General features: G+C 45.8%; 14 protein-coding genes across 14 annotated transcripts; 4 read left to right on the forward strand and 10 right to left on the reverse strand.

Annotated features, from left to right (window-relative positions):
• Window positions 1–603: 603 nt before the first annotated feature.
• Window positions 604–2,063, forward strand: N7478_000600 (histidinol dehydrogenase family protein; the record flags this gene model as incomplete). The annotated part of the gene is made up of 3 exons (XM_056916815.1): window positions 604–968; window positions 1,032–1,737; window positions 1,797–2,063. The coding sequence occupies 3 exons, from the start codon at window positions 604–606 to the stop codon at window positions 2,061–2,063; spliced, it is 1,338 nt and encodes a 445-aa protein (XP_056784695.1).
• Window positions 2,064–2,690: 627 nt separating this feature from the next.
• Window positions 2,691–4,058, forward strand: N7478_000601 (uncharacterized protein; the record flags this gene model as incomplete). The annotated part of the gene is made up of 3 exons (XM_056916816.1): window positions 2,691–3,292; window positions 3,368–3,793; window positions 3,878–4,058. 3 exons carry the CDS (start codon window positions 2,691–2,693, stop codon window positions 4,056–4,058), a joined length of 1,209 nt encoding a protein of 402 aa, XP_056784696.1.
• Window positions 4,059–4,266: 208 nt separating this feature from the next.
• Window positions 4,267–4,683, reverse strand: N7478_000602 (uncharacterized protein; the record flags this gene model as incomplete). Its single annotated transcript, XM_056916817.1, has 3 exons — window positions 4,267–4,391; window positions 4,453–4,549; window positions 4,600–4,683. 3 exons carry the CDS (start codon window positions 4,681–4,683, stop codon window positions 4,267–4,269), a joined length of 306 nt encoding a protein of 101 aa, XP_056784697.1.
• A 28-nt stretch (window positions 4,684–4,711) lies between these two features.
• On the reverse strand, window positions 4,712–6,560 carry N7478_000603 (uncharacterized protein; the record flags this gene model as incomplete). Its single annotated transcript, XM_056916818.1, has 3 exons — window positions 4,712–4,967; window positions 5,022–6,168; window positions 6,545–6,560. The coding sequence occupies 3 exons, from the start codon at window positions 6,558–6,560 to the stop codon at window positions 4,712–4,714; spliced, it is 1,419 nt and encodes a 472-aa protein (XP_056784698.1).
• Window positions 6,561–7,035: 475 nt separating this feature from the next.
• On the reverse strand, window positions 7,036–7,662 carry N7478_000604 (2,4'-dihydroxyacetophenone dioxygenase family protein; the record flags this gene model as incomplete). The annotated part of the gene is made up of 2 exons (XM_056916819.1): window positions 7,036–7,267; window positions 7,328–7,662. The coding sequence occupies 2 exons, from the start codon at window positions 7,660–7,662 to the stop codon at window positions 7,036–7,038; spliced, it is 567 nt and encodes a 188-aa protein (XP_056784699.1).
• Window positions 7,663–8,987: 1,325 nt separating this feature from the next.
• N7478_000605 (uncharacterized protein) lies at window positions 8,988–9,663 on the reverse strand (the record flags this gene model as incomplete). Its single annotated transcript, XM_056916820.1, has 3 exons — window positions 8,988–9,127; window positions 9,406–9,482; window positions 9,620–9,663. 3 exons carry the CDS (start codon window positions 9,661–9,663, stop codon window positions 8,988–8,990), a joined length of 261 nt encoding a protein of 86 aa, XP_056784700.1.
• A 78-nt stretch (window positions 9,664–9,741) lies between these two features.
• N7478_000606 (2-(R)-hydroxypropyl-CoM dehydrogenase) lies at window positions 9,742–10,201 on the reverse strand (the record flags this gene model as incomplete). Its single annotated transcript, XM_056916821.1, has 2 exons — window positions 9,742–9,944; window positions 9,973–10,201. Coding segments are annotated over 2 exons (432 nt in total), but the record flags the coding sequence as incomplete, so codon positions are not given.
• A 1,880-nt stretch (window positions 10,202–12,081) lies between these two features.
• On the reverse strand, window positions 12,082–12,525 carry N7478_000607 (uncharacterized protein; the record flags this gene model as incomplete). Its single annotated transcript, XM_056916822.1, has 2 exons — window positions 12,082–12,398; window positions 12,432–12,525. The coding sequence occupies 2 exons, from the start codon at window positions 12,523–12,525 to the stop codon at window positions 12,082–12,084; spliced, it is 411 nt and encodes a 136-aa protein (XP_056784702.1).
• Window positions 12,526–13,291: 766 nt separating this feature from the next.
• Window positions 13,292–14,250, reverse strand: N7478_000608 (HIG1 domain-containing protein; the record flags this gene model as incomplete). The annotated part of the gene is made up of 2 exons (XM_056916823.1): window positions 13,292–14,147; window positions 14,210–14,250. The coding sequence occupies 2 exons, from the start codon at window positions 14,248–14,250 to the stop codon at window positions 13,292–13,294; spliced, it is 897 nt and encodes a 298-aa protein (XP_056784703.1).
• Window positions 14,251–14,801: 551 nt separating this feature from the next.
• On the reverse strand, window positions 14,802–16,220 carry N7478_000609 (transcription factor SPN1; the record flags this gene model as incomplete). Its single annotated transcript, XM_056916824.1, has 3 exons — window positions 14,802–15,051; window positions 15,105–15,583; window positions 15,642–16,220. 3 exons carry the CDS (start codon window positions 16,218–16,220, stop codon window positions 14,802–14,804), a joined length of 1,308 nt encoding a protein of 435 aa, XP_056784704.1.
• A 417-nt stretch (window positions 16,221–16,637) lies between these two features.
• Window positions 16,638–17,059, forward strand: N7478_000610 (uncharacterized protein; the record flags this gene model as incomplete). The annotated part of the gene is made up of 3 exons (XM_056916825.1): window positions 16,638–16,781; window positions 16,841–16,907; window positions 17,022–17,059. The coding sequence occupies 3 exons, from the start codon at window positions 16,638–16,640 to the stop codon at window positions 17,057–17,059; spliced, it is 249 nt and encodes an 82-aa protein (XP_056784705.1).
• Window positions 17,060–17,530: 471 nt separating this feature from the next.
• On the reverse strand, window positions 17,531–19,084 carry N7478_000611 (putative nucleoporin; the record flags this gene model as incomplete). Its single annotated transcript, XM_056916826.1, has 3 exons — window positions 17,531–17,629; window positions 17,688–18,343; window positions 18,418–19,084. 3 exons carry the CDS (start codon window positions 19,082–19,084, stop codon window positions 17,531–17,533), a joined length of 1,422 nt encoding a protein of 473 aa, XP_056784706.1.
• Window positions 19,085–22,244: 3,160 nt separating this feature from the next.
• N7478_000612 (coiled-coil-helix-coiled-coil-helix domain-containing protein) lies at window positions 22,245–23,024 on the forward strand (the record flags this gene model as incomplete). Its single annotated transcript, XM_056916827.1, has 4 exons — window positions 22,245–22,264; window positions 22,360–22,587; window positions 22,678–22,810; window positions 22,926–23,024. 4 exons carry the CDS (start codon window positions 22,245–22,247, stop codon window positions 23,022–23,024), a joined length of 480 nt encoding a protein of 159 aa, XP_056784707.1.
• Window positions 23,025–24,088: 1,064 nt separating this feature from the next.
• Window positions 24,089–25,527, reverse strand: N7478_000613 (acyl-CoA-binding domain-containing protein; the record flags this gene model as incomplete). Its single annotated transcript, XM_056916828.1, has 4 exons — window positions 24,089–25,109; window positions 25,196–25,268; window positions 25,329–25,442; window positions 25,512–25,527. 4 exons carry the CDS (start codon window positions 25,525–25,527, stop codon window positions 24,089–24,091), a joined length of 1,224 nt encoding a protein of 407 aa, XP_056784708.1.
• Window positions 25,528–25,923: the final 396 nt, after the last annotated feature.

The following is a 25,923-nucleotide window of genomic DNA, read 5'->3' on the forward strand; positions in this document are numbered from 1 at the left end:
CTTTGAAAAGATCTAGATGAACATTTCAATGTTGATAGATTTTGGCTTCGGGAGTTTCCACGTTTAGAAGACTCACCGAGCCCCTGAAAGTGCAAATGACATCAAGAAAAGAAATGTCTCAATGAAACGCCGAATAGCCACAACCTGGGGGCAGTCTGGGGAAGAGTGTTCCACTGAAGCGCAGTCGGTGAAGGATTTCCGAACGATTTGCAATTTAGCCCTCATTACTGGTTCTAGATCAAAACGTCAAGCAAAAGTGAAAAGCGGGTCTTGAGTCTGCACTTTTACCGAAAAAGTAATCGAGCCGAATATGGCTCACTTGCCGAAGGACCAGGCAATTAAACTTTCGTATTCTCGGACTTTCCTGCGAAGGCTCCAATTGGGGGGAAAGATGACATAACTGGAATCTCGCCATGAAGTCCGAAACAATGCAGAAATCAACAATTCTCCAGAGTTCGATAAGATGGTTCTTTGGATCTATATAAACACCATGGCCACAGAAACACAATCGTCGGTCTGCACGTTCTTTGGAGCATTCAAGTTCTCGACGAGAAAATAACATCTTCAACCAATTCCTTACTCGATCGGTCGAGAAACTTTAAAATGGGCCGCCAATATCTCAAAGAGGTCACTGGTTTACCAGGATTGAAATCAGCCCCCAGTGTCGACGTTCCCGCAATCGTGAGAGAGGTCATTGAGTCTATTCGCAGTGACGGTGATGCGGCTGTGAGAAAATACTCGGAGAAGTTCGACAAGTGGTCTCCACCGAGCTTCAAGCTATCTCAGGCTGATATCGATGCGGCCATTGCCAACTGTCCCAAACAAACTCTCGATGATATCAAAGAAGTACAACAAAATGTGAGAGCATTTGCGGAAGCGCAGAAGAACTCTCTTAAAGACTTTGAAGTTGAAATCCGACCAGGAGTTCATCTCGGCCAGAAAAATGTGCCCATTGATCACGTTGGCGCGTAAGTTGGACAGAAAATCCTCTCCGGCACTATTCTCGGTCTCAAAAATCTAACCAACTCTAGATACATTCCTGGTGGCCGGTATCCACTCCTTGCATCGGCGCATATGACTATTCTAACTGCCAAGGTTGCCGGTGTTAAAAATGTCATTGGTTGCACGCCGCCAATCAATGGAAAGATCCCTTTCAGCACCGTCGCTGCCATGCACTTCGCTGGTGCCGACGAAATATTTCTCCTTGGTGGCGTTCAAGCCGTAGCTGCTATGGCGATAGGTACAGAGACAATTCAGAAAGTGGACTTTCTTGCAGGACCTGGCAATGCCTTCGTGGCCGAGGGCAAAAGGCAGCTTTTTGGCGAAGTTGGTATCGATCTCTTCGCGGGTCCCACTGAGATTCTCATCCTGGCAGATCAGAGCGCCGATGCCTTCACTGTGGCAACAGACTTAATTTCTCAGGCGGAACATGGCCCCGACACCCCTGCAGTGCTGATCACGACTTGCGCGGAGCTTGGGCGCCAGACCATCGAGATTGTGAACCGCCTCCTTACCGCTTCTGATCTCTCTACTGCATCAGTAGCCAAAACTTCTTGGGACGCTTTTGGAGAAGTTATCATCGTTGAAACCATGGACGAGCTGTGGACGCTAGGCAATCAATATGCGAGCGAGCATGTACAAGTCTTCACCCGTACTCCGCGTGATGCACTGGATCGTATGACAAACTATGGAGCCTTGTTCCTTGGTGAGAAGACATGCGTCTCTTATGGAGATAAGGTAAGGTCACAGCTGTCTACATAAAAGCTGGGACTAAAATAACTAATAATTCTCCGAAGGTTATCGGCACAAACCACGTCCTTCCTACTCGCACCACTTCCCGTTATACTGGGGGTCTATGGGTTGGCAAGTATCTGAAAACATGTACTTACCAGGAAGTCACATCCGATCAGGCCAGTGGCGATCTTGGTCGGCTCTGTGGGCGAGCGGCTCGGGCAGAGAATTTTGAAGCCCATGCTCGCTCTGGTGATCTTCGTGCTAATAAGTACAAGAGGGATCAAATTCAGTGGATCGAAAAATCTCAAAGAACAACTAGCTCCTTGTGAGCATGCGATTGATGTAGTTACTTGGTGGCTCTTTCCTGTGAATATTATTAGTCCATGAGTTTTTAGTGCAATATCCAAATATCTTCTTTACGCAAATTTCCCCATGGCTCATATTACGACTTAATGATCGTGTAATCCAGCATACATCAATCGGTCTATCTCCGACTTGACTCAATACCGATTTTCTGAGAAGTACATATCAGTGGTATTTCCATAGAATTTTCTGTTGGTGCCGTGGCAGCCGAGGCCTGTGGGGTGCAGCTCGGTTGGGTTGCCTAACCCCATAGGAAGGAGGGTTGAATAGTAGTGGTCAAGCCGAGTGTTGACGGCAATCTTAACGAACCCGCAGAGGTATTACAAGCGATAATAGAATCTGTTAAGGAAAGTGAAACTCCAGATAATTGTACATACTATTGCACAGTGATAATTTATAAGTGGATCAAAAAGTACATTCAAGCTCTAAAAGCTGTCGCTTGAGATACCTATTCTGCATATACTAGAAAAGCTTTAACTAAATATGCATCTCTCGGCTCCGTATTCTCGTTATAACTTCGGCGAGCTCTCGTTTTTCTTTTCACTTTCAACTATCTGTCGTCCTAGATTCCAGCTGCACATCTTTCAACCAGTATGATAGGAACCGTATCTGTCCGCCCCACTCGCCTGGCTCTTCTGGCCCGCAATTTCACATATTCTTTTACCGGCTTGCACAAGTTTAATTCCAGTATTGATTCTGTCCCCAGCCTCTCTAGTCGAAAATTTTCGTCTGCAAGCCCAACACTTGTCAATTCCCAAAATCCCGGGTCGGGGCCCCGGCTCCAACCCAAAAAGCCTCTCGATGTTATTTCTGAGGAGAAGGGCGGAGGAATATCGCGCATAGATGAAGACATCAGCATCGAATACCCTGAGGATACCGGTTTACCGCGAACTCCCATCATTCAAGGCCGGGGCGGTCGGCATTTCAAACGAACTCTCGCGCAATTTTCTCTTGAGGACAAGGTTTCAGTGGTGACAGGAGGAGCGAGTGGAATAGGTCTTGCTCTTTCCCAATCAATTGTGGCTTCAGGCTCGCATCTTGCCATTGTTGATATGAACCGTAAGCTGATTGCAAATCCCCGCTACCTAGTACAGAAGATAATTAAAACTAACTACCATAATGTAGACGATGAAGCCCAGATCCAGGCCAAGACATTACTAGAACAATTCAAATCGGAAAATCCTGGTCTTGAGAAGTGAGTCTATATTTTCTTACCATCCCCTCATCTATCATTCAATATTTCTAACTTACTAATTCAATTTATTCAAAGGCTTCCTACAGTAACCGCTCACTATGCTGATGTATCCAACCCAGCCTCGGTCGACGATGCTATCGCCGATATTATAGCTAAACAGGGTAAGATTGACAATTTGGTTACCTGTGCCGGTTTTACCGAGAATTTCAGCGCTGTAACATACCCCTACGATCGAATGCAGAAGCTGTGGGGCGTTGTCGTGGATGGTACCTATCTCTTTACTACTGGCGTTGCCAAACACTTAATTAAGCGCCAAGCATCGGGGAGCATGGTGGTCATTGGTAGCATGTCTGGAGCTATTGTCAATGTTCCTCAGCCCCAAGCTCCTTACAATGCCGCTAAGGCGGCCGTTCGTCACCTTGCTGCATCACTCGCTGTAGAGTGGGCTACTCATGACATTCGTGTGAACTGTATAAGTCCTGGGTATATCCTGACTGCTCTGTGAGTCTCAAGAATAACATTCGCTTTGTGTTTCATTTTCGCCTCTTTTGTGAGGATCGTACTTACTGTCTTGTGCTCCTATAGTACTCGCAAGATTCTGGAAGAGAATTTTGAATTCCGCGAGAAGTGGGTTTCACTTATCCCTGCTGGTCGAGTGGGAATGCCAGAAGATTTAATGGGACCGGTAACTTTTTTGCTCAGCGATTCTGCTAGGTACATTACTGGAGCTGATCTACGGGTCGATGGTGGCTACACCCTGACTTAATCGAAAATAGCAATTTAGAGATACTTGGTATATACTACCATCTTTTTATTCCAATGGACAAGTTCAAAGTTCAACTTGAAGTGCCTGCCCTTTGAGCCACTTCCAGATGTCACTTTGCACCTCTTTTCATTCAAGGGGTTCAAAGATTCATTCCAATATTATATTCTTAGCACCTCCAAGTTTGCAAGACACTCGGATCTGTTGGCCATCAGCTCCATATTGCTTCCAAGTCCCGAGCTCTATAGATTGACGCCCAACCAAGTTCATTTTCAATATCTTCAAGTAGCTTAACTGTCGCTTTTCTCTCATCATCTCTGTTGAAGCAACACCCCGCTAATTGTCAAAGCAAATTTAGTATCCGGGCAAATGAAGAGGAGCTTTTGGTAGAGCATACCATAGTAGAGAGGCTGAACTGAGTTGACACGGCAACTTCCATCTGGCCTACTTTGCGCAATGCCGCATATTTGTCGTGCGTGATAAATTAATTGTGTCTAATACTTGTTATACAAATTAAAGCGTGGGGAAATATACTCTAACTTACTTCTATTGTACGGAAAGCAAGTAGGCTATTGGTGTCTTGTAAGGGGTTTGTAGTTAAGAGAAGTATTTGGGCAAGATGAAACATTTGCCAGGAAGATGCTATGCGTCGTTAATTATTGTCGTAGTCGAAATGCTGCGAGACTTAGAGGATACTGACCACAGACACTTCTTACAAACCAAATAGTTTGAAAGACTTTGCCTTCATCGTTGAGGACTGAAACTGGATCCATGAAGCCCTTGTTCTTTACAGAGCTCTCCCAATGCTCCAGCTGGGCATAAAGTTTATGCCACTCGTCAATTGTCTTGGTTAATGAGTGCGTTTGAGAGTAAGCCATGAGAGCGACCACCTTTGCAAGAATAGCGAGAACCCTTTTGTTCGTTAGAATTTATCTCGAGGTATAAACGTGCAAAGAGGGGATGTACTGGTTATTAATCATGTCCTCGCTTCCTTCCTGTCCAATATTTTCGAGATCAACTACCCAATATTCTGGGTCAAGCCTCAATCTTGACCTATTAATAATAGCACAGGCTACTTCTTGCCGTGCGATAGACCAGAAAGCAGCTTGCGCAACACCTCCTGATGATCCATTCACTTTTTGTACTTTTCCAAAAGAGAAAACACCATCGAGGTGTCTCTGCCAATTAATTGTGGGGGCGTCTAGCATCTCATAGCAAGAACAGATAACAATAGCTGCAAATCCATATCCGGCAAGCTGCTCATTGGAGTCCGAAAGTCGGTTGATAAGAAGTGAGATAGCAACGTCGTAGTTCTTTTGTGCTATCTGCATACCATTGTGCATCTTCCCGACGATATACTGTTGTTTAGCTGCACATGCAATACATGCTGCTTTGAGCAATGGATCCTGCACGGCTAATCGACAAACTGTTTTGGAGAATGTCTCCGACAAGTCAGAGAGATCCATCCAAGTCCCTACTTCAACACTAAATTGACGAAGAAGATCTGTCTCTTCTTTTGAAACACTTGAAATGGAAGTATCATGTATGTCTTGTCCTAAATACGTTCCTTGTGGCGATAAATCGCTATCAACCATTGGGGAACACTGGATTGACGGACTTGATTCACTCATCGAAGACCTGGTCAATTGAGCCCCTGGATTGTTATTTCTCATTGAAAGTAAAGCTTGACCGGCCGCATCTTCTCGTTGACGGATTATTTCCCATGAAGTGGGGGTATTTATTGGTATGTGACTCGGTGCATCCTCCAGGGCATTAGGAACTTCAGACAAGTGGACGTGACAGTCGACATCTTCGAAACTGTCAAGGCCAATGGAGGTAGAGTTGGAGTCAATTATTGATTGGGGAGTTGCTCGGTTTGTTGGTGATATGGAGGTGATTCCAAAATCTATGCCGCTAGGATCATAGTCAATTGCTGGTGAGTTGGTTCTTTGTTCAAGTTGGGTCGAGGTGGTTTGGATTGGCGTTCCAGCACTTTCGGCACCGGTACTATGGTGAATGCGTTCATTATTTTGTCTTGAACTCCCAACTCTTATTTTCTGCGTCCCATCTTGATATTCATTAGATATTGTAATAGTTTCATCCACAAATTGGCCTGTCTGTAGTCAGTTGCAGAACAAGATAAATATTGCTTGGCAAACGTTTATCGAATTCTCATACCAGATGAATTTATATTGACCCAGATATGATCTGGTTCAAAAATCCCCGCGCCCCCTCTTCTAGCTCTCTTGCTAATCGAAGGATTGCGCCAATGCTTGAAAGAGAAGGGGTCGCTGGAAACACACTGGACGTGGGCTTTTTCACAGTTCCTGCATTTCGGACGTCTTTCGTCACACTTTACCTTCCTAGATCGACATGTCAAGCTGGAAATGTCAGATAGTCGATTCCGTGGACTCTACACGCTCGGGGTCACTCACCATCCTAAAAACCGTTAGATATCTGGCTTATTGCATCACGTCCGGGATACTTACCAGTCCATGTCCGCATTTTTTGTCAAGATTGCCAGATCTAAGCGATAAGACGAGAGAAACAGGTAATAATCGCAATTGTGGGTGGATAGATATGGGCTCCTCGACGAGGAAGTTTCGGCAAACATGCCAGGACGCTTGGATGGATGATTATTTCTGGCTTCGATGAGTGGCGGGGGAGTGTGGGGGGAAATGTGGGGACCCCGCCCTATCAAGGGGCTCGTTCATCCGTCTTTGGGTTAGTCAAGCGAGATGAGGCGAACCAGCCGAATCCTTCCACAAAGTAGCCAATGCCTGACGTAGTATTACAGCTGCAAGTTGCATTGGTGGTGGAGATTGGTTAAAAATGTACATTTCTTAGTCTGACATACATCAGACAAGGTAAACTTCTCATGTAAGTCAAAACATACGTGCGGGGAATTCAAAAGGCCGTCATGCTGTTTAACATATAAAATGATTTCACTAAAAAGAACATATCGCATTACCTAAGTAATCTAATACCATAGCCCGTCATTTGGCTTTATTCCTTGCTTTTTGCAATGCTCGTAGTACAAATGAGCATAGCTAAAGACATCCATGGTGTTTTTCAGGCTGTCATCATCGTGGAAAAATTCAAGACTGCCTGTAACAGTAAACACAACTTCTGCGCCCTTGCCCATGTGCAGTGTATGAATAGTTCCGGGGTTCTCAACGACATAGTCGCCGGGTCTGGCGATCCAATCATACCTGGGCCTTCAAGTTAGCATGATCATATTTTAAATTGTATCATATTAGATGAAAACCTACTCTTTGTAGTTCCATTCCCCATTCAGGGTAACAGCGGTCACACTGCCACGATGTCTGTGTTTACCCAACCAAGTATCCTCGGAGCTTCGCAACACGACCACAAAAGTACCGGTCCGGGTTTCAAAGCGCAGTGGCTTCAGTTCGAGATTGTCGTGCCACGGGTGCCAACAGGTGTCTGTTTTGCCGTTGATATAAACATCGGGGGAGCTGAACTTGTCGGCTAAAGCCAGTTCTGATTTTTCAAGCGGAGTCAACTTTGACTCTTCGCTGGCAGTTTTCTCGGTTGCAGGGCGGAAGGTAAGGGGGACATCAGAGTCAGAGATAGGAGGCGCCATTGTATAATATTTCTCAAAGGTTTGAAAAGATGTTGTTTGGGTTGAGAACTTCAGGTCAGCTATCGGAATTTTATATCTACTCTCAGACTGAGTGGAACCGGACTTCTGGGAGGTACATCTTGATCCTGGCTAGAACCCCGCACCTTTTGCTTGAATTCTCGCTGTGCTTTCCTGTGGCGTTGTTCTGACCAAGTGACACATGTGCATGCACTCTCCTGCCGGAGTGCTGACCTAGAGCAGCAAACAGGTTTCCATAGGGTAGACCAACCGAGACCCCTCGCTGTACACTCCAAATACGGAATATAATCGCTAACTGACTCAGATTTAGGAAATTTCATTTCTAGAAAGCCATCTCAAAGTTTCCAGTCTTCAAGTCAGATGATGAATAGAATCAAGTACGCCAAGGGGTTTTCAGCTAATCTCTGCTCTATTTGCGAAGCGGGGTACACCTTTTACGCACACATTGAAATTCAATTGACAGTTCCAAAGCCGTGGCATACTGTACCAAGTTGAATCTCACTATCCGCTGTTATCATTATTCTCTCATTAACTTTACTCGGTGACTGTGGTCGAGTATACCGTATGCTCATACGTCTCTAGATGTACTGGTTTCCATTTGAGACTGTTCTACTGCCGCATCCACAGTCAACCCCCATCTGTTACTCGCATGTCATTTTAATATCAATCGGTAGCGTCAGGTTTTTTACTGCGTCCAGTTTGCCTGTAAGGTCAGATTTAGAATTGTGTTTGTCAAAGAAAAAAAAAAGTACTTTGAGTTCTGGCCGATCCTGAATCTGCGTTAAGCTTTCAAGGCCCGAAATTGAAAATGCTTCCTGCGTACCAATAGTTAGACAGATCAAGATCACCAATATAGATACCTACAGTAGAGAGCCCTAGATAGAGACATTTATAGAAAGATAAAGGAGTTAAATGTAATAGTCTCAACCAAATATATTGAATGGGGAGTCACTATGGTTTTACGTAACTCGGGATATGGTTTATACTATTTGAACTTGACATATTATACATCTCCTACTAATACTAGTACACCTCCTCATCGAATTTGACTGTTTAGCCGGACTACCTATCGCAATCAGTTATCTGCGTCAGACGAACCCATTGATTTTATCTCTTTGGGCACGAGACTGCCAATGAGCGGCCTCCTTGATTAACGCTGCAGAATATATGGCTCTCGAACTGTCTCTTCTTCGCTGATGACAAGGGATTTTCTGTATCGTTTCCAACTACAGGCAACAACTTGAATTTGATCTATACTTCCTAGCCTCTAATTGTAAATACTCCATCTACAGGCATGATAACACCTGTCATCCAGCTTGACTCCGCGCTAGCCAAGAAACAGCCGCCTTGCCAATTTCTTTATCTGCAGTGTTCAAGACTCCAAGCGGCGTCATCTTCTCGAATATTGCTTCAAATTCAGCGCCCGGCACTAATTTTTCTGCCATTGCTGTTTTGACAACTAGTTGTAGATGTCAGCCTAGCTAAAATTAAAAGGTCACGCGCATCAATTTCCAAATACTCACATCCTGGGCAAATTGCGTTGCATAGAATCTTATTTGCAGCATAGTCAAGAGCAGTTGTTTTTGTCAATGATATAAGAGCTGCCTTAGAAGCGCAGTAGACCGCTACCAGTGGAAATGGTTAGAAAATTTGAATGGTTTTTCACTTTTTTCACTCGCAACGAGCCGAATCTTCGTCTCCGATAAAGATTCATATAGAACGTACCTGCCCCTCGGGCCTCTCTCAAGCCACCAGCACTAGAGGTGTTGATTATGCGACCTCTGTGCCCAGTCGTATCCGGACTCTATTTCAAAAATCCCATGATGGCATATTTGCTGCACAGGAAAGGTCCTCGGGCATTGACACTCCTACAACTTGGCAGTCAGCGTATGTTTGGTCAATTCAAACAAAATAATAAACGGAAACATATTTCACTCACTGTATAAAGTCCCATTGATCTTCGAGTACTTCATGCAATGGCATGGGGTGATTAGAAACACCCGCATTATTCACTATCCTATAGGTAGCGCGGATTAGGCTCAATATCCGTTGATATACGGCTCAGCCGGGGTGCACAGACACATCAAGTGGACCACCAGCTTCTAGAGCTTTTGCGGTCAGGTTCTTTACTTGTTCTGAGCTTGTCACATCTGTCTGGACAAATAATGCTTTGCCTACGCCGTATGCGCGGCAAATGGCCTCATCAGTAGGTCGATGGTTTTCTGATGATTCCGGCGTGTGGCCATTCATCCCCTCATGCTTAGCTGGAAAGTGCCTAATATCGCCACAAACAACCAGCTTGGCACCTCGTTCCGGCAATGGCAATAGCGCGGCCAATTCCAGATGAGCTACCAGTCACAACACATACTTTAGAGTCCATCTTGTCACCGTTTATTTGTCCAAAACTTAGTAAATGCTGAAGGCAAGCTTGTGTCAAGGTAGCACTGCTGATATTTCCAGTGACAGGAGAGGCTTTTGAAGAATTTTTCTCACGGGAGATTGCCAAATTTAAGTATTTCACTCTACATACTGAAGAAGGTTAGTGAGTACGAAGGGGTCCAAGTGCCTTGAGTTGGCCCCCGATATACAGTCGCAGTTAGAATATCTACAAATCCTCCGCTTCTAATAGCTTGAAACCGATAGTATTGGTTACTCTATCGGCTTGTATGTTCCCAGAAGATGGTAAGCTATCCACCAGGGGGGGAACCGGGGGCCAAACGCCTTCCTCCCCCCGAGCCTTGGGGCCTTAGAACATCCACTTGGTGTTGAGTCTTCTATTTCCTCACAGAACCTTACTACAATGAAATTGAATGAATTGAAAATCAAGGCGATAAGCCTAAATTTCAAGATAGTAAATTAAATATGGCAATCCATATGGCATACCCCATCTGCGCAGGTGACGATTTTGTTGGGAATGGAACAATAAGATGGTGTTATATAGGTGGTGCCTTTTGCACTGCCAAACAGAACCTTTGAAATACATAAGTAGACATTTTGACCAATCAAAAGTGGCTACTGGAGCCGAGATCAATCACAGCCAAACGAGCGATCTACAGTACATTTAGGTATGTGCGACGTATCTGTGAACAGTGTTTGTATAAATCCCCCTAATTGACAAATAACACCGCTCCCTTCTATCTTGCATCCTTTTCGAGGTTAAATTCCCCTTCTCCTATAAGCCAAGACATAAATGGTCTCGCTTTGTCCCGCCAAGCAGAATTAGCGCAAGAAAGAAAAGTTAGCGAATAGTTGCACACGGGAAGCATCCTAGCTATTGATTCAGAGCCTCAACGATATGAATATCCCCGGGGGCTCTTCAACGGGAGCATCCACCGGTACACATCACAATCTAGTATAAACTCCAAATAAAGAATTTTAGGAAAACCAATTCTTCTCACAACATTAAGAGCACAGAAATGAAAAATATTGGAATCTCTCATTTGTAAGATGAAATTATACTCTACATTCTTTTGGCAGGTGAGAGTATATTAAACCATCCAGACCCACGAGCGGCAAGTACTTGTTCACTCTTGCGGTGTACACAATTCGTGAGCAGGGGGCCATGCTTGGGCCCACCAACTTAATTTGTGGGTTCGGCGTTGCCTACATGGCTATGCTTTGAGCAATCTGTCTGATTGAAAGCGAAAATAATTCTGCAAATTGAGGAAATTTGTACAAGACCTTGAACCCACAAAAGAATGCATGTCGGGGCGGAAATTGAAGTCCTAATGAGATACAGTGACATAAAATCGCTTTTTTTACTTTTCAGCCCAAATGTTTACGTCATATTCTTATGCAACATACTAAGGGAAACAAATTAAAAGCATCATTCCAGCGACAGAAAAATGGGCTTTCTTATTTTAGAGCACCATTTGAAAACGCGTTTCTAACCTAAATGAGAAAAGTGCGTTTCCTATTTCAGTATATAATGCGACTATAATGTATCAAGTAAGAGGGCTATGCTACGGATGTAATCTTTATGAAATAGTCAATGAAACTTTAATTTGTGATAGTCGGTTTCAATATAGCTTGCACAAGAGAAGAAATTGAGATTGATGAAAAGTAATTCCATGCTAAGCCTATACGCTTCTATTAGTGACTCACAAAATACAGTTTGAATATTGGTGTCAAAAAGCATTCTAAGGTTATGATATATGGATAAGTAGACACACAAAGTGTAGGTATTTTTATCTACATGCCTTTGCTACTAGAACCTTCAAATTGGAACTGGGCACTGTGTAGTGGTCCATAAATTTAATGCCTTAACATTGGAAGTACACTCATCAGAGATACAAGGAAGAAAATAGCTTCTTTGTAATTATAATTCATTATAAACATTTTCACGAACTCATTCATGGGTTTCGAACACAACAATATTAATAGTCTCATCTATGAATACACTCACGGCAGCTCTGAGGCAACTTCTCCAGATGCAGAACCCCTGCCCTTCGATACCAAGGACGCCTGCTTAGTCTCGGCATGAACTTCAGATATGAGTTCCGAGCCGCCTGCTTCAGACAAAAGCGGTCCATCCAGTTCCGTTGCGTCCTCCGAGGCAGACAGCTCCCCAGGACTATAGGGCCCTTTATCAGACTGCTCTCCTGGGCTCCGTTTCTTGAGACGGTAGAAGTGAACACAATCTCCACAGATCGATAGTGCGCCCCCGACACCACAGCCAATACCAAGCGCCTTATTGATCGACCCAGGGATGCACAGGCCTGAAAATGAGTGTTCCTGTTACCGTGTTAGACCAGGATCCGGGACCAGCTGCGCACAAATCTTCTTGATGCTCTGATATCGGGGCTGCTGATCTTCTTCGGGAACCCATCGCTTCTTACATGTCATAATACTATCTAAATGCCTAAACATCTTTCTGTGATGGAGTAAATGATCATTTTGGCTTGATTTTGTTTGCTACCCGTACCCGTGCGAACATCTCTTATATCGGCCCCCATCGCGAAGGATCCATAAGAACCTAATCGTTCCTATCGATTAGCTTTCAAGTCTCCAGCGGCTTTAACCCGTTAGAGTAAACATTTTTCCCTATTAAAGGAAAGTTCTGTAGATCCCGTTCATGTTTACGTTTCGACGAATTATATGCATTAGAAAATCACCTGAAAGCGAAGATCCTTGTCGAGCTTCGGATTTAAGCGACATAAGGTGGAGTGCTACTAAGATTCTTCATATGGCTCATCATTACGACATAGAGCGACGACCTCGGGACGTTGCTTCTGTTATGCAGCTCTAATGTAGCTGCTGCTCTATCAAGTCCGTCTACGTATTAAACCTTATAAATTTTAGGCAAGGCTCGTCTGTAAGGTATTAATGGCAATTGAGTGGGTACAGGTCATTCATTAGAGGAGAGAGTAATCACAAGTCGTCTAGGTATCATACACGACCACATGGAGCAGACTTTTGGGGCATGAGTATCCGGGGACATGGAAGAATTAGAAAACAATTAAACGCCGGTCAAAAAGATGCAGAACTTATGTACGCAAAATGTCCACATGGGTCCAGCCTCTTGGGAGTAAAACGCAAGAGGAACCTCTGGTCCCCTCTTCACCATCTATACATCGAGTCATCAACAGCCAACGGGAAGGTAGAAGAAGATCTAATCCTTCTTCTCCTTGGACTCGGCCTCCTTGTCATCCTTATCTTCAGCCTTGGTCTGCTCAGCTTCGGATTCTTCCTTAGGCTTCTCTTCCAGGTCCTCCTTCTTAGTCTCCTCAGTGCCCTCCTTTTTCTCCTCGGTCTTTGAGTGGTTGGCTTGGTGGTGGTTCTTCTTCTTCTGCTCTTGGACGTCGTGTTCGCTCTTCAAACTAAGAGTCTGATGCTTGTTCTTCAACCGCTGCTCCTCAGCAGCAACCATTTCCTTCCAGAGATCTCCCTCATCCTTAGAATCTTGATGCGCAGGAACAGGCTCAGCAGCCTCAGCCTTCTGAGCCGCCTTGTTCTTCTTCGCCGCATCCATGATTCCCCGTCCGCGGCGCTGGTCCGAAATCTCGAATGCAGCAGACGCGCAAAGCACACCCAGCGTCAAGCCCTGAGCATAGACACGAGCCTGGACAATCTTCTGCTGACCAGATATGTAAGGGTTGCGACCGACAAGCACGAATGAGCCGACCATTGAGGCGATCCAGGTGGCGCCGACGATCTTGTATTTCTCGCGGCGGGCGAACGCGACGACTCGCTCGGAAATAGTGAGACCGCGGGACTCTTCGGTACGGAGTCTCTCCTCGCGGTTCTCGTACCAGAGCTTCTCGGCGTTGCGTGATGTTTCGAAGTCGCGGGATGCGTGGTCGGCGGCGATAATACCGACGAAGGTTCCCGATGAAGTCACCAGGAAGGCCTTCATGGGTGTTGTCAGGTTGCGGATTGTGTGGAAACGTCTAGAAGCGAGGAGTACTCCGGCTGCACCTGCGACGAGACCTAGGACACCTCCAACACTACCGCCCTTGACGACGGAGCTGTAATGGTTCTTGCGTTAGTATGGCATGATGCGCCTCGGGAGCTATGCGGAGGGTCGTACCGGTAGTGGGCGTCCTCTTCTTCCTTGGTGAGAAGCTTCATTATGATAAATAGGAAGTGAATGTATGTGATGAGAGAATTGAGGTCAAAAAATGAGGAGTAATCTCGGAAATGGGGGGTTGATATAAAAAAGTTCAAGCTTGTAGAGAGCAAAGGCCGAGAGCCCGGAAAGCATGACGTGAGACTTACGGGATCTGCTTTTTTCTTGTTGTCCGGGCGCAACCGTGGGACGTTTTCTCGGCTGGAGCTCGGCTGAGGCTCGGAGATAGAAGAAAGAATAAGATCATGCCGAGTTACCCAGGCTGTAGGGCTGTTATAGCTTATATATTGGACCTATATATATATATATATATTTGAATTTCAAATTACAATGCTGATTTGAATTTCTGTACGACTATCTGGATACTACTACCCGATGCGATCTTGTTACATGCCCATACCCAGATATCACAGGTTCCGTTGAATCCCGAACGCCGATAACACCCCGAAGAAGCAGAAGAAGAAAATGAAGCGGGAAAAAAAGGAATGATGAAGGTGGCTACCTTCATGGCAAAGCTAACGGAGAATGAAAAGATACGAGAGGTAAATTGAATTTACCGGCGAGATGCCTTGGATGCAGCATTCTGTCGAGCTTGCATCTTGCGGAAACGGTCTTCACCACTGGCACCAAGAGGTCGAGCAAACCGACTTTCTTGCACACCTGTTTGTCGAGGAACGACAGTGTAACTGACTTGAGTACGGTCAACACGCGCACGGTTGAGCATGCGAGGAGGAAGCTTGTCGCGCGCGCGCGCGTCAGCAGCGACAATTTCGGCGGTAGAAGTAGTGCGCTTGACGTTTTTACTAGATAAAAGTCAGTGTAAGATCTCGATGGTAATTCTGGATTGGAAACATACGTAGGATCATAGTCAGCTTGCTGGAACACACGCTTAGAGTAATCGTCGCTCCGCTGGAGAATGGGACGGGTCCATTCAGCCAATATCTTCTCTGCCATTTTCTTGATGTTGGGCTCAGTTCGCTTGCTCTTGGTGTAGAAGACGACAACTTTGCCGATACCACTAGCAATCAAAGCATCTTTTTGAATGGGCAATCGGGTCAGGGCAGTCAGAAGGTCACGCTGAATGTTGTAGGCTGGCATCGATCCGTCGTCGAGAGGCTCGAGGAAGAATCGAACGGCTTCAAGAAGGTTGATTTCCGGGTCGACCAAGCTGTTTGTATATTGATTGCGGTTGAGGAGTTGAAGAACCTCCGGCAAGAGCTTAAGTTTATGCATAGCTGGCTTTCCTTCTTGGCGACTGATAGCGTCCATCTGAGCTGCGTGTGTCATCCGCTTGCGCATATCTTCGATTTCGGCATCCGCCATAGCTTCAAGGTCCTATGAAAAATAGTCAGTATCAAGCAATACATACAGTCCTCCGGCAGCCATAACGTACAATGCCATCCTGCTTCCGAGCTCGTCTCTTGGTAGGCTTCTTCATAGCTTCATCCATAGCACGGTCAAGGGCTCGACGACGACGTGTTTCGGGGTCCAGAGTCTCCTCATCCGTATCAGGCGATGCCTCCTTCTTCTTCTTCTGTCGACGAGCCGATCCATCATCGCCGCCTCCCTCTTCCTCATCTTGTCCGCGACGGCCCTTCTTCTCACGACGACCCTCCTTACGGCGCGGGCGTCCTTCCTCGCCATCGGCGCGCTTGCGCTTGTGTCGTCCGATAAGCTTCAGGTTATCCTCATCAATTGCCAATTGCGGGCGGTCGTCGACTTCAACGTTCTCTGGATCGAAATTCTCAAACTCCGCCTCGTCGACTTCGGAAAGAAGAGACTCGTCGTCAGAGGGTGCGCCGTCATCATCTTGATCGTTTTCTTCGGGCTGATCTTCCTGTTCTCCAGTTTCGGCTTCAGCCTTGTCACCCTCGTCATCATCTCCAGTAATCGGTGTCGGGGCCTTTTCGGGTTCCTCGTGATCCGCGGACACGGCGTGCGAATCGGCTTGGTGTTCTGGTGAAGCAGACATGGCGAAATTTTTAATTCTTGAAATTCCGCGAATGGAGTAGTCAAAGCGAATAAAACCACAGGACGTAGTCCGTCAACCAGCTACGGCGACAGAAGCGCGGTTGGTTATTTGTCTAGACGGATCGGGTGCCTCTCCGCGAGATAGACAAAACACGCCGTGGATCGAGTTAATAGGTATCTGCGATATCTGCGGGATGGTAAAGCAGTGAATCCAATGAAAAAAGAGAATGATCAGCAGTAGAGAATGGAGGGGGGAGAAGAGGCAAAAGGTCGAGGTTGGTGAGAGAAGGAGAAGGTGGTCTGTGCTCCCGTGATTTCTTTCCTCGCCGAAGTTCGCGGCGGACATTCATTCAACTCTTTCACTTCAAGCCTCCCTCTTCACCAGTTAATATCCCCCATTTATCTATCATATTCCACAATGTTTGCCCCAGGTGCGTATCGGAGCTCACTTCTTCTTTCAATCCCATCATCTTCGCGATGTATCAGCTTCCCCAAAAGAAATCCCAAACTGACACAATCCGTTTCAGGCCAGGAACCCCAGCTCTCCAAGGAGGACCTCAAGGTGAATACCATCTCGATATTTCGCTAGGATTGTTGAAAACTTTCTAACCTCTCAAACAGGCCGGTGAGGTCGAGGCCTGCCAGACCGTTCAGATGGCTATCGCCGGCGGTATCCTTCTCTACCTGTGTAAGTTTATATTTCGCCCGGTGTGACGTTATCGACACCACACTTCTATTCGCAAACAAAACCAACTGTGCCCTGCTTCTATTGTCTGAATCTGACATTATTCTTCCTCTATAGCTCCCTTCGCCATCGACTTCGCCAAGAAGTTCCTCTAAAAGAACCATTCTTTCCACCCTCCCCCAACATCATGGGCACATGATATAATCGACATTTAACTACGATCAACTTGTGACATATAGGAGGGCCTTTCGCTGATGTATTATTATTTGTACATGCTTCATTTTCGTTTGCATGGGTTTATTTGGAAATAGATAATGGAAAAAAAGAATCTATGGCAAGATGCCACATGACAGCATATTGCGACCCGAGTAGACATAAGCAACCTTGAATATTTTAGACAAAATCAGAATGATAATACAGCTATCTGCGCATCTACGTGAATCGTAGGTTGAACATCAGATACATCAGAATCTTATAATACTTGATGGGAAAAAATCGGATTGAACTATGCATTACAGTACTTTGGCTCCGCCCAAATTGACGCCGGTGCTCCCATGCCCATGAAAATCTTTAGAGGAAGTGAGGAAATATAATTTGCGTGAAGCAGGAACTCATTCGAAAACATATTAGTTTCCATTAAGCTTCTGAGCCTCATTGAATTCTTTTTGGACAGATGCCAGTTCCTTTTGCAGATGCTGAATCTGAGCGTGGTAATCATCAAGAATCTGCAGAATATAATCAATCAGTAAATGTGAGTGGGTCTCATCAAAGAGGTTAACTGACCTTCTTTGCTGTCTTCATAGTCTGCTCATCAATCTCATCTTCAGAATTTGAGGCCATATTGCCTCCAGCACGTTCCATCTCCGCCTGTAGACGTTTGCTTTGTTCGTGGATTGCTAGCATACGGGCCCAGATCTCCTCACCGCGACCATTGAGGGACGGGTCGAAAACTGATCTTTCAAGTTGAGAGAGTTTCTTCTTGAGCTCTTCCTCGGCATCGTCCATCGCATAACCTCTGTTGCGCAGCACTTGAGTCTTGGCTGCAAGGGCCAAACAACGCTTACTGAGAACAATGTGCTTTCGTCGACAATCGGCGATCTTGAGAGAAATCTTGAGGTCGTGGCGAGATAGAAGGTCGGTCAAGCAGTTATTGATTTCATGAAGGCGTGCCTGCATCATGCTGAGGAAATCCTTCTGTCGCTGCGCGCGTTTGCCTAACTCCCAGAATCCCTTGACTAGTACGGGCACATAGCCTGGTTCGGGTCGCTTGCGCAAAGCTGCCTCCCATTTAGCTTCATCGTCCTCCGGGCCTGGCTGATAGAATGGTGCAGCCTCTTCTCCGACGTTATTGTAAAGATATGCTCGAAATGGTGAAGCGCGATTAGGAGCATCCCACTTATCTTTAACAATGGCAATCTGCATAGGGACTGTTCTGTGGACTGATTGAGATTTATTCGGGTTAGTAGATGCGACCAGTATACGAAAATAATCTCGGATCAAAAGCTTCGCTTACCTCCTGTGATAGCACGCCCGGGAGACCACAAACTCGACGACAGCGATTGTTCTTGCTGCTGACCTTGAGGCTGGACCATAGTGGTCTGTCCAAACTGAGATTGTTGAGGTTGTTGACCTTGTTGTTGTTGTTGTTGTTGTTGTTGCTGCTGCTGACCACCAAATGTTGATCCAAATCCGCTCTGCTGCGGCTGCGGCTGCTGTGCGCTAGAGCCAAAGCCACCTGCGAATAGCCCACCAGCGGTCGCAGGCTGCTGGGTCTGTTGCGGCTGCCCGAAAACACTGCCGGGCCTCGGTGCATTGTTGAAAAGGCCGCCTGATGGCTGGGTTGGTTGTTGCGACTGTTGCCCTAAACCACCAGCAGTGGCGCCGCCACCAAAAACGGAGCCTGCCGGTTGAGCAGGTGTACTCGAGCCAAAGAGGCCTCCTGCCTGCTGCTGTGGTTGTTGCTGAGCTGTGGTTGATGAGCCGAACATGCCCCCGCCTGTTGATCCCTGCTGTTGATTTTGGTTCTGCTGCGTGCCGAACAATCCTCCACCGGGGGAGGGGGTGGCGGTGTTCGTACTGGCACCAAAGCCTCCGAATGAAGTGGATTTATTCGCTGTGTTTCCGAAAAGACTACCACCAGCGGGCGGTGTTTGGGTCGAGGGAGCTCCAAAGATAGACATGATGGGCGTCACAAAAAAACGCGGAAGGGTATCGATGGAAAAAAGGCGCGATCAATTTAATGATACAGGAAAATGACCGTGGGATCGGGCAAAGTCGCGAGTATTTCGATGATTCCAGCGAAGGAATATGAGGGTTCGCAATCGGACCAACCAAGAATTGGTGGTAGGTTAAGGTCAGCGAGCTGAGCGGTGCTGAAGCTCAGAAGAAAGAAGTTAGCGGAGCTGGTTTGTTTGTGGTCACGTGAATACCTTGAAGGAGTCGACCTCGAGGACACTAGCAGTCAAGAATGGCACTCAATTGCTTGTGCCTAATTGATTTTTCTATGCGTTTTAAGTATTTCTATAATCCGAGAATTTCCCTTGATATCACACTATCAAACCAATGACTTCCCCTCTTTTTGTCTACATATAACTGCTGCCCAGCTGTTCTGCAGCCATGCTTAGTCATGTATATTCAATGCAACATTTGAACTGAACTATCGGAACGTGCTAATATTCAAAGCCTTGACAGTTCCAATATCCGTACAATCAAGCAAGTCGATGCTCGAGCTGAGAATGATTGTGAATATTCATCAAGCTAGTGGGTATATCCAAATATGATTTCATGATTTTTTGCATACGATTTTGTGTAGTATAAACATCGACATACTAGTCCCATGGATACTGCACTTAGTACTAGCCGTGCCTTACCCTACGGTCTGGACACCAAACACGACTAGCCGTATTTGGTGTCCCGCAGCGCAATGTAATTCTCACCGGAATGTAATTTTTCTTTTTACACATCTTTATTACTACAAGGTACCACCTTAAATATGGCCGATTCTATTGAAACTGAGGTATCTCGTGTAAATGAGGCCGTGAAACACGCTCGAAGCCAAAAAAAGCCAAATTTACGTGAGGTCGCGCGGCAATATGGCGTTAATTACAGATTGTTATGGCGACGCGTTAATTGTAATATGAAGCCTAAAACAGAGGTTAAACTATTGAATTACACCCTAAATGTCTATCAGGAGAAGGCTTTAGGCTATTGGATAAAGACTTTGGATGCTTCCTTCCTCCCTCTGACGCCTGCTATTATAGAGTATTGGGCTAATGCTACACTTGCGCGGTCAAAGATACCTGATCGGACGGTCGGAAAAGATTGGGTATATCGCTATATTCGTCGTTTCCTAGATACTGAGATGAAGCTTAGAAGGCAGAAAATTATTGATTCTAAACGTCTAGGAATTACAGACGTTGTAGAGCTTTATTATTGGTATGATTTGTTAGCTAAGGCTCTCGAGGGTGTGAATCCACGTAATATTTATAACTTTGATGAAACTGGCTTTCAAATTGGACAAGGACGGACCCGACGTGTGTTTTCTAGCTAATCTGGCAAAGCTTTAGACCTCCCGGGCACAGAATATGGTGAAAGGGTAACGGTCGCAGAATGTATTGCTGCCGATGGTTGGCGAATGTAGCCCTTGGTCATCTTTAAAGGACAGCATCATATGGAGTCGTGGTATAACCATCCAATACCTGATGAATGGATAACTGCGACCGCAGAAAAAGGCTATATTATTGATAAGCTTGCTGTGCGTTGGATGGAAGAATTTGACCGTGAAACATGTACTCGTCTTAAAAACGGAGAGCAGCGTATTCTCTTGGTCGACGGCTGTGGCTCACATCTAACATTTGAATTTCTTGATACTGCGACCAAAGCAGGTATTAAGATATTTGGATTTCCGCCGAATCGAATAAATTATCTTTAACCTTTGGATGGTAAGCCTTTCTAAGCTTATAAGGCTTATTTTAAGATACAAAATAACCTTATTTCTTAATGGGGTGGAGGTCTTCTTGCATCAAAATTATCCTTCCTAAACGACCTTTACCAATTCCGAGATAAAGCCCTTACACCCTGAATGTGTCGAAATGCCTTTTCAGAGCGAGGAATTTATCCAGTTGACGCAAAAAAAGTCTGTGAGAGCCTCGAAAATGCTCTTCTTCCTATCCCAGACATTGAAATTGATCTATCGGGAGAGAAAACACCCTCTCCGGAACCAGATCTTTTGTCGTCAAGTCTTGAAAACACACCTTCAAAAACCTTTAAAGATGTGGAAAAAAGGCAAAAACATCTCTCTCCTCTTCTCTGCCGGCCTGATTTAACGCCCAAAGAAAAAAAAATACTCGCACAGGTCTTAGATGAGCAAGAGTTCTATTTTAACGCCTTAGCTAATACTACGGCTACTATACGGGAAATGGCCGCTATCCGAGCCCCGCGGGAGAAAAAAACTACTAGACGGCGTGTTATGGGCCTTAGTGATGATAGTGTTATACGTGTTAAAGATGCTAAACGTAGTATAGCTGAGAGGAAGGCAAAGGAAGACAAAAAAGATGAGAGACGGGCGGTAAAAGAATTGGAGAAAAAGTACGGTGTTCCTACCACACCACGTATTACGGAGGCTCAAAGAGAGGCAGAGGCAGAACCGTTATACAGCGAGTCGGGAGAGGTTATTGGTTTTTATGATAAATTCTAAATTGCTAAAAAAAATTGTATATAAAGGCGAAAAAATTACATTCCGGTGAGAATTACATTGCGCTGCGGGACACCAAATGCGGCTAGTCGTGTTTGGTGTCCAGACCGTAGGGTAAGGCACGGCTAGTATATATTCAGCCTCTACTAGTCAGCATCAAAGTTCCACGAGTTTACTTGATCATGATCAGACATTCCCGAATCCATGATTGATTGGCAATTGTAAAAAAGAGAACTATCTCTACATGACCGGCAGCATTGGAGTCGAATTTTTCACACTTGGAAATATACAGTGATATAGGCTGACTTCTCAACTATATCTTCAGTCAAACAAAAAAGCAAAGGTGCAAAAAGAAATGCATCATCCGTGAATCGAACACGGGCCTCGTCGATGGCAACGACGAATTCTACCACTAGACCAATGATGCTAGTTGATGTGGAGAGACTTGAAAATTTGCGTTATGAAGCCGGTGTGGATTTGTGGATATCCTGCAGATAAAAATGCTGAGCTAAGCACAGCCCTCCCAACCAATCATAATCAACCCAAAGAAACCGACCTTTCATTCCACCGCAACCCGCAGCTCAGATCAACCTCAAGAACCCCGTCAATTGCACCTCTCCCAATCCTATACAACAGCCACCGTCACCATGGCTCAAAGAGACCCTATGTACGCGCCTCACCGAAATACTCCCTACCAAACAATCCCGCCATCCCAGGCCCTCAAAGCCATGAACCCATGAACTAACCTCCATCCCTCCACAGGTTCAACCAGCAGGTCCTCGTGGACACCACGCCCATGCCGGACCACATCCCCAAGGTAGAAGAGGTTGGCGCTACATCGGCTCCCCTTTTTAGCGCGGCATACTTCATTGGTGACCGGTGCAAGACCTTCAATGACGATTACATGAAGTGCAAGGAAGAAGCGAACGGTCGCGGCGAGATTGAGTGCTTGAAGGAGGGTCGCAAGGTTACCCGTTGCGCTGCTAGTGTGTATGTTTATCTTTTTTGGTTCTTTGGTTCTCGAATTGGGGGATTGGAGAGTGAGTTGAGCCATTGAGCAATTGGTTAACATTCTCATAGTATCAAGGATATCAACACCCACTGCTTGAGCCAGTTCAAGGCTCACTGGGATTGTCTCGAGAACAACAACCACTACCTTTTCGAGTGCCGCAAGCCCGAGCAGGACCTCAACAGCTGTGTTTTCGAGAAATTGGTACGTACCTATACCCATCCACCTCAAGTTTACCTCGGTTCTTTACCTTCCTTACCGTGGTGATATACATGCAATCGGCGTCTGTCCAACACTTACTAATTTCAATCTTAAACAGGGCCTGAAGAAGACCATCCCCGGTGCTCCCGAACACGAGGTCCCAGTGCACCAGCGCCCTAAACAGAAGTACGCCCAGTTCCCTGGCCGACAGTTCTAAATGTCACCTTCTTGACCGTACAAGAAAAGAAAAGAAAGAACGCGGAGCTCATGTTTTGCCCCCTATCTTGTTAATCCGACTTATCACCCCACCTCTTCTGCCGTTCGGGCCCAACATTCCATCTTTTCTATGGTTTTGATGCAAGTGGCCCTTTGTCTCATCTATCTGCCTTTCAGTCTGGTGTATGTTTTGTGTAAATATCTATTGGCATCAGAAATGGTTATATGATTTCTGCTTCGTTTGTTTCTCAATATAACGTCTCATATTTTCCGTGGAAGCATAATGGTTAGATTGCTAAGATTTCTGGATAGTATGGGAATCGTAAATTGATAGACACATTTGATCCCCCGAGGCCTCTACACGGTGGGGATTACAATTTATTGTATGGACCCTCGGAATCGTGATGTCTTATATAATGTGATCTATACAGACTCTATAACTAATGCACACCCATTGACTATACGTTAAAGTAAAAAACGGGCATACTGCGACAGGTTGTATTCTCTCAGGGGCAGTAGGGGAAGGGCCAGAGAGAACAGAGGGAGAGCTCGAAGAGAATATGTCTGAAATGCTATAATATTACTGCAGTAGCTACAATAGTTGATGTGTCTCCTAATACAGAGTATGTACTCCGTGGGCATTAGTTACGGATAGAGATATGGCTTAGTTACCCATACGCCCCACTATGTATGTAAGAAGAGGTCTGATCTAGCTATGATATGCACATATGTTTTGTATACAGAGATGCGTCTTACAATGTTGTATCACCCCACTGCATCCATTATAACATGTCCATGTATGAAAATCTATATTATAACCTCTAACGACCACTGGAAAATGACAGATCCAAAGAAAATAAAGAAAAAAGAAACTCCACAATCCTGAAATTGAAACCCATATATACTGGACAAAAGAAAAGAAAGCCCAACAGAGCACAAAACTCCAGATCATATGGACAAAAAATGCAACAGACATGATGCAGTGTATCGACAGAACCATCAAGAATCCCAATCATTAATAAAGAAGAAGAAGAAGCACCTAAGACGACCCCATGGAGATGTCTATCAAGGCAAAACAGGCAAATCACCAACCCGTCTAAGCAACTTAAACCTCGCCAATCGGCTCTTCAACTCAGACCAGCCCGAGCGCAACCGATTCTCAACCCTGCGATCCCCACGCAATCGCATAAAAATCAATAGCGCACCAAGCATAGCCAAATCCCAGAGTATCTGTCTGAAAACCGTCCAGACAATCCACTTCATCCAAGCCCAGATACCATTTCTTCGACGATTGGCTACTGTGCGTGCTTCCATTGTTTCACGGACAGCGGCTATTTCAGCTGTCATTTTTGTCAAGGCAAGCTCGACTCTGCGGCGCCAAGGACTATTTTTTAAATTATGCGGATCACTTTGGGAATGGGAGTGTGAGTGTGAGTGTGAGTGTGAATGGGGAATTGAATGGCTGCTTGCGCCGGAACTGGGCTTGTGGTGATGATTATGGCGGGAATGTCGATGGGAACGGTCATCGCCGTGGGAAGCGGTGCGCTCCGTACCGGGTCTTGAATCCGATTTTGTAGTTTCGCTGCCATGGTCATGGTCATGGTCGTGATCGTGTTGAATATCCTGGTGTTCGTACAGACTATCACGCGCTTCTTCGTACTCCTCATCTTCATCGTCGTCGTCATCTAGTTCCTGATCGATATCATCGTGTCGATATCGCTGATACTCATCTTCTTCAGGCTGGCTAACTGGACTTAAGACTCGAAGACGGGAATCACGATCCCCACCACGCATATCAGGACGATCATAGTCCTCCGCTGAACTCGCTAATCGATCTCCTATACTTGCATATGAACTGCCTTGATGTCGAGATAAAGGCGGGACGCCGACAGAATGCAGTGGACCGGATGAGGAGGACGAAGACGCATTATACTTAATTTGATCCCAGACGAATTCGAGTTCTGAGACTAGTTCGCGCGCTTCGGGAGTTTGCGAGGCGTATTGGTGCATGGTATTTATTAATGTTGAGATGTAGCGGCGTTTAGCTTCTGTGCGTGTAATACCACGTTGAGCATACCAAGCATCCCTATTAGAAGAAAGGAGGTATTAGATTTGCTGTCTGCGATGAAGTCGTAGGTGTGTATAGTGGGTTGTTGTAGTTTCCCGACGTACCATTTCTCACACTCCGCATGAACCTCTGGTGTATTTCCTATCGGTCGATCCATGACACCCTCAACATCTCCCTCTAATCAGAATAAGCCGTTCCGATCCGTAACGCATATCTATTCAAACCGAATCCACTCACCCATGCTTTGCTTGTATAATCCATAAAGTTTTAATCGTTCGGCCGCCGGAGGGCGCGCAGTGCCCGTCCGGGGAATCCTCTTAACAGTATTCAGGGCATGGACGAAGACGCGATCTACCGGAACAAAAAAGATTAGCCCCATGTCGCGTTCAAATATCCATCCTATCAGGACCGTTAACGCACCTACAGAATCCGACATTCTGACGCGAAAAGAAGCAGGCCGGTAATCAGCGCTGCCTTCATGGAAGCGGGGTCGGGCATCGGCAGTCACGGACGAGCCTCATGGAGAGCGGAAGATCGAATAGTACTCGATAGATAAAGGAGTTGAGGGGAATTCGAATGTAGGGTCTGGAATGATGTAGGGAAGGGGCGGACGGTTAACGTTCGGATTACGCTTTAGCGGGTTTGATCGCGTTCCGGGACGCTATCGCTTTCGTATCGTATGGTCTGGGTTGGGTCCGACGGGAAAGTCGTTAATGAGGGGGGGATTGATTGAAATTGTATTTTAATTTCTTTTTTGTCCCCAGTGAAGAGGGGTTGGAGGTGAAAGAGTCTGGGGGAAATGGATCCTAATCTCGTGCTTCTGGGGAAGAAC

The sequence above is a fragment of the Penicillium angulare genome, assembly GCF_028827245.1.
Source record: "Penicillium angulare strain IBT 27051 chromosome Unknown utg000001l_segment0_segment0, whole genome shotgun sequence".
Classification (NCBI taxonomy): Eukaryota; Fungi; Ascomycota; class Eurotiomycetes; order Eurotiales; family Aspergillaceae; genus Penicillium; species Penicillium angulare.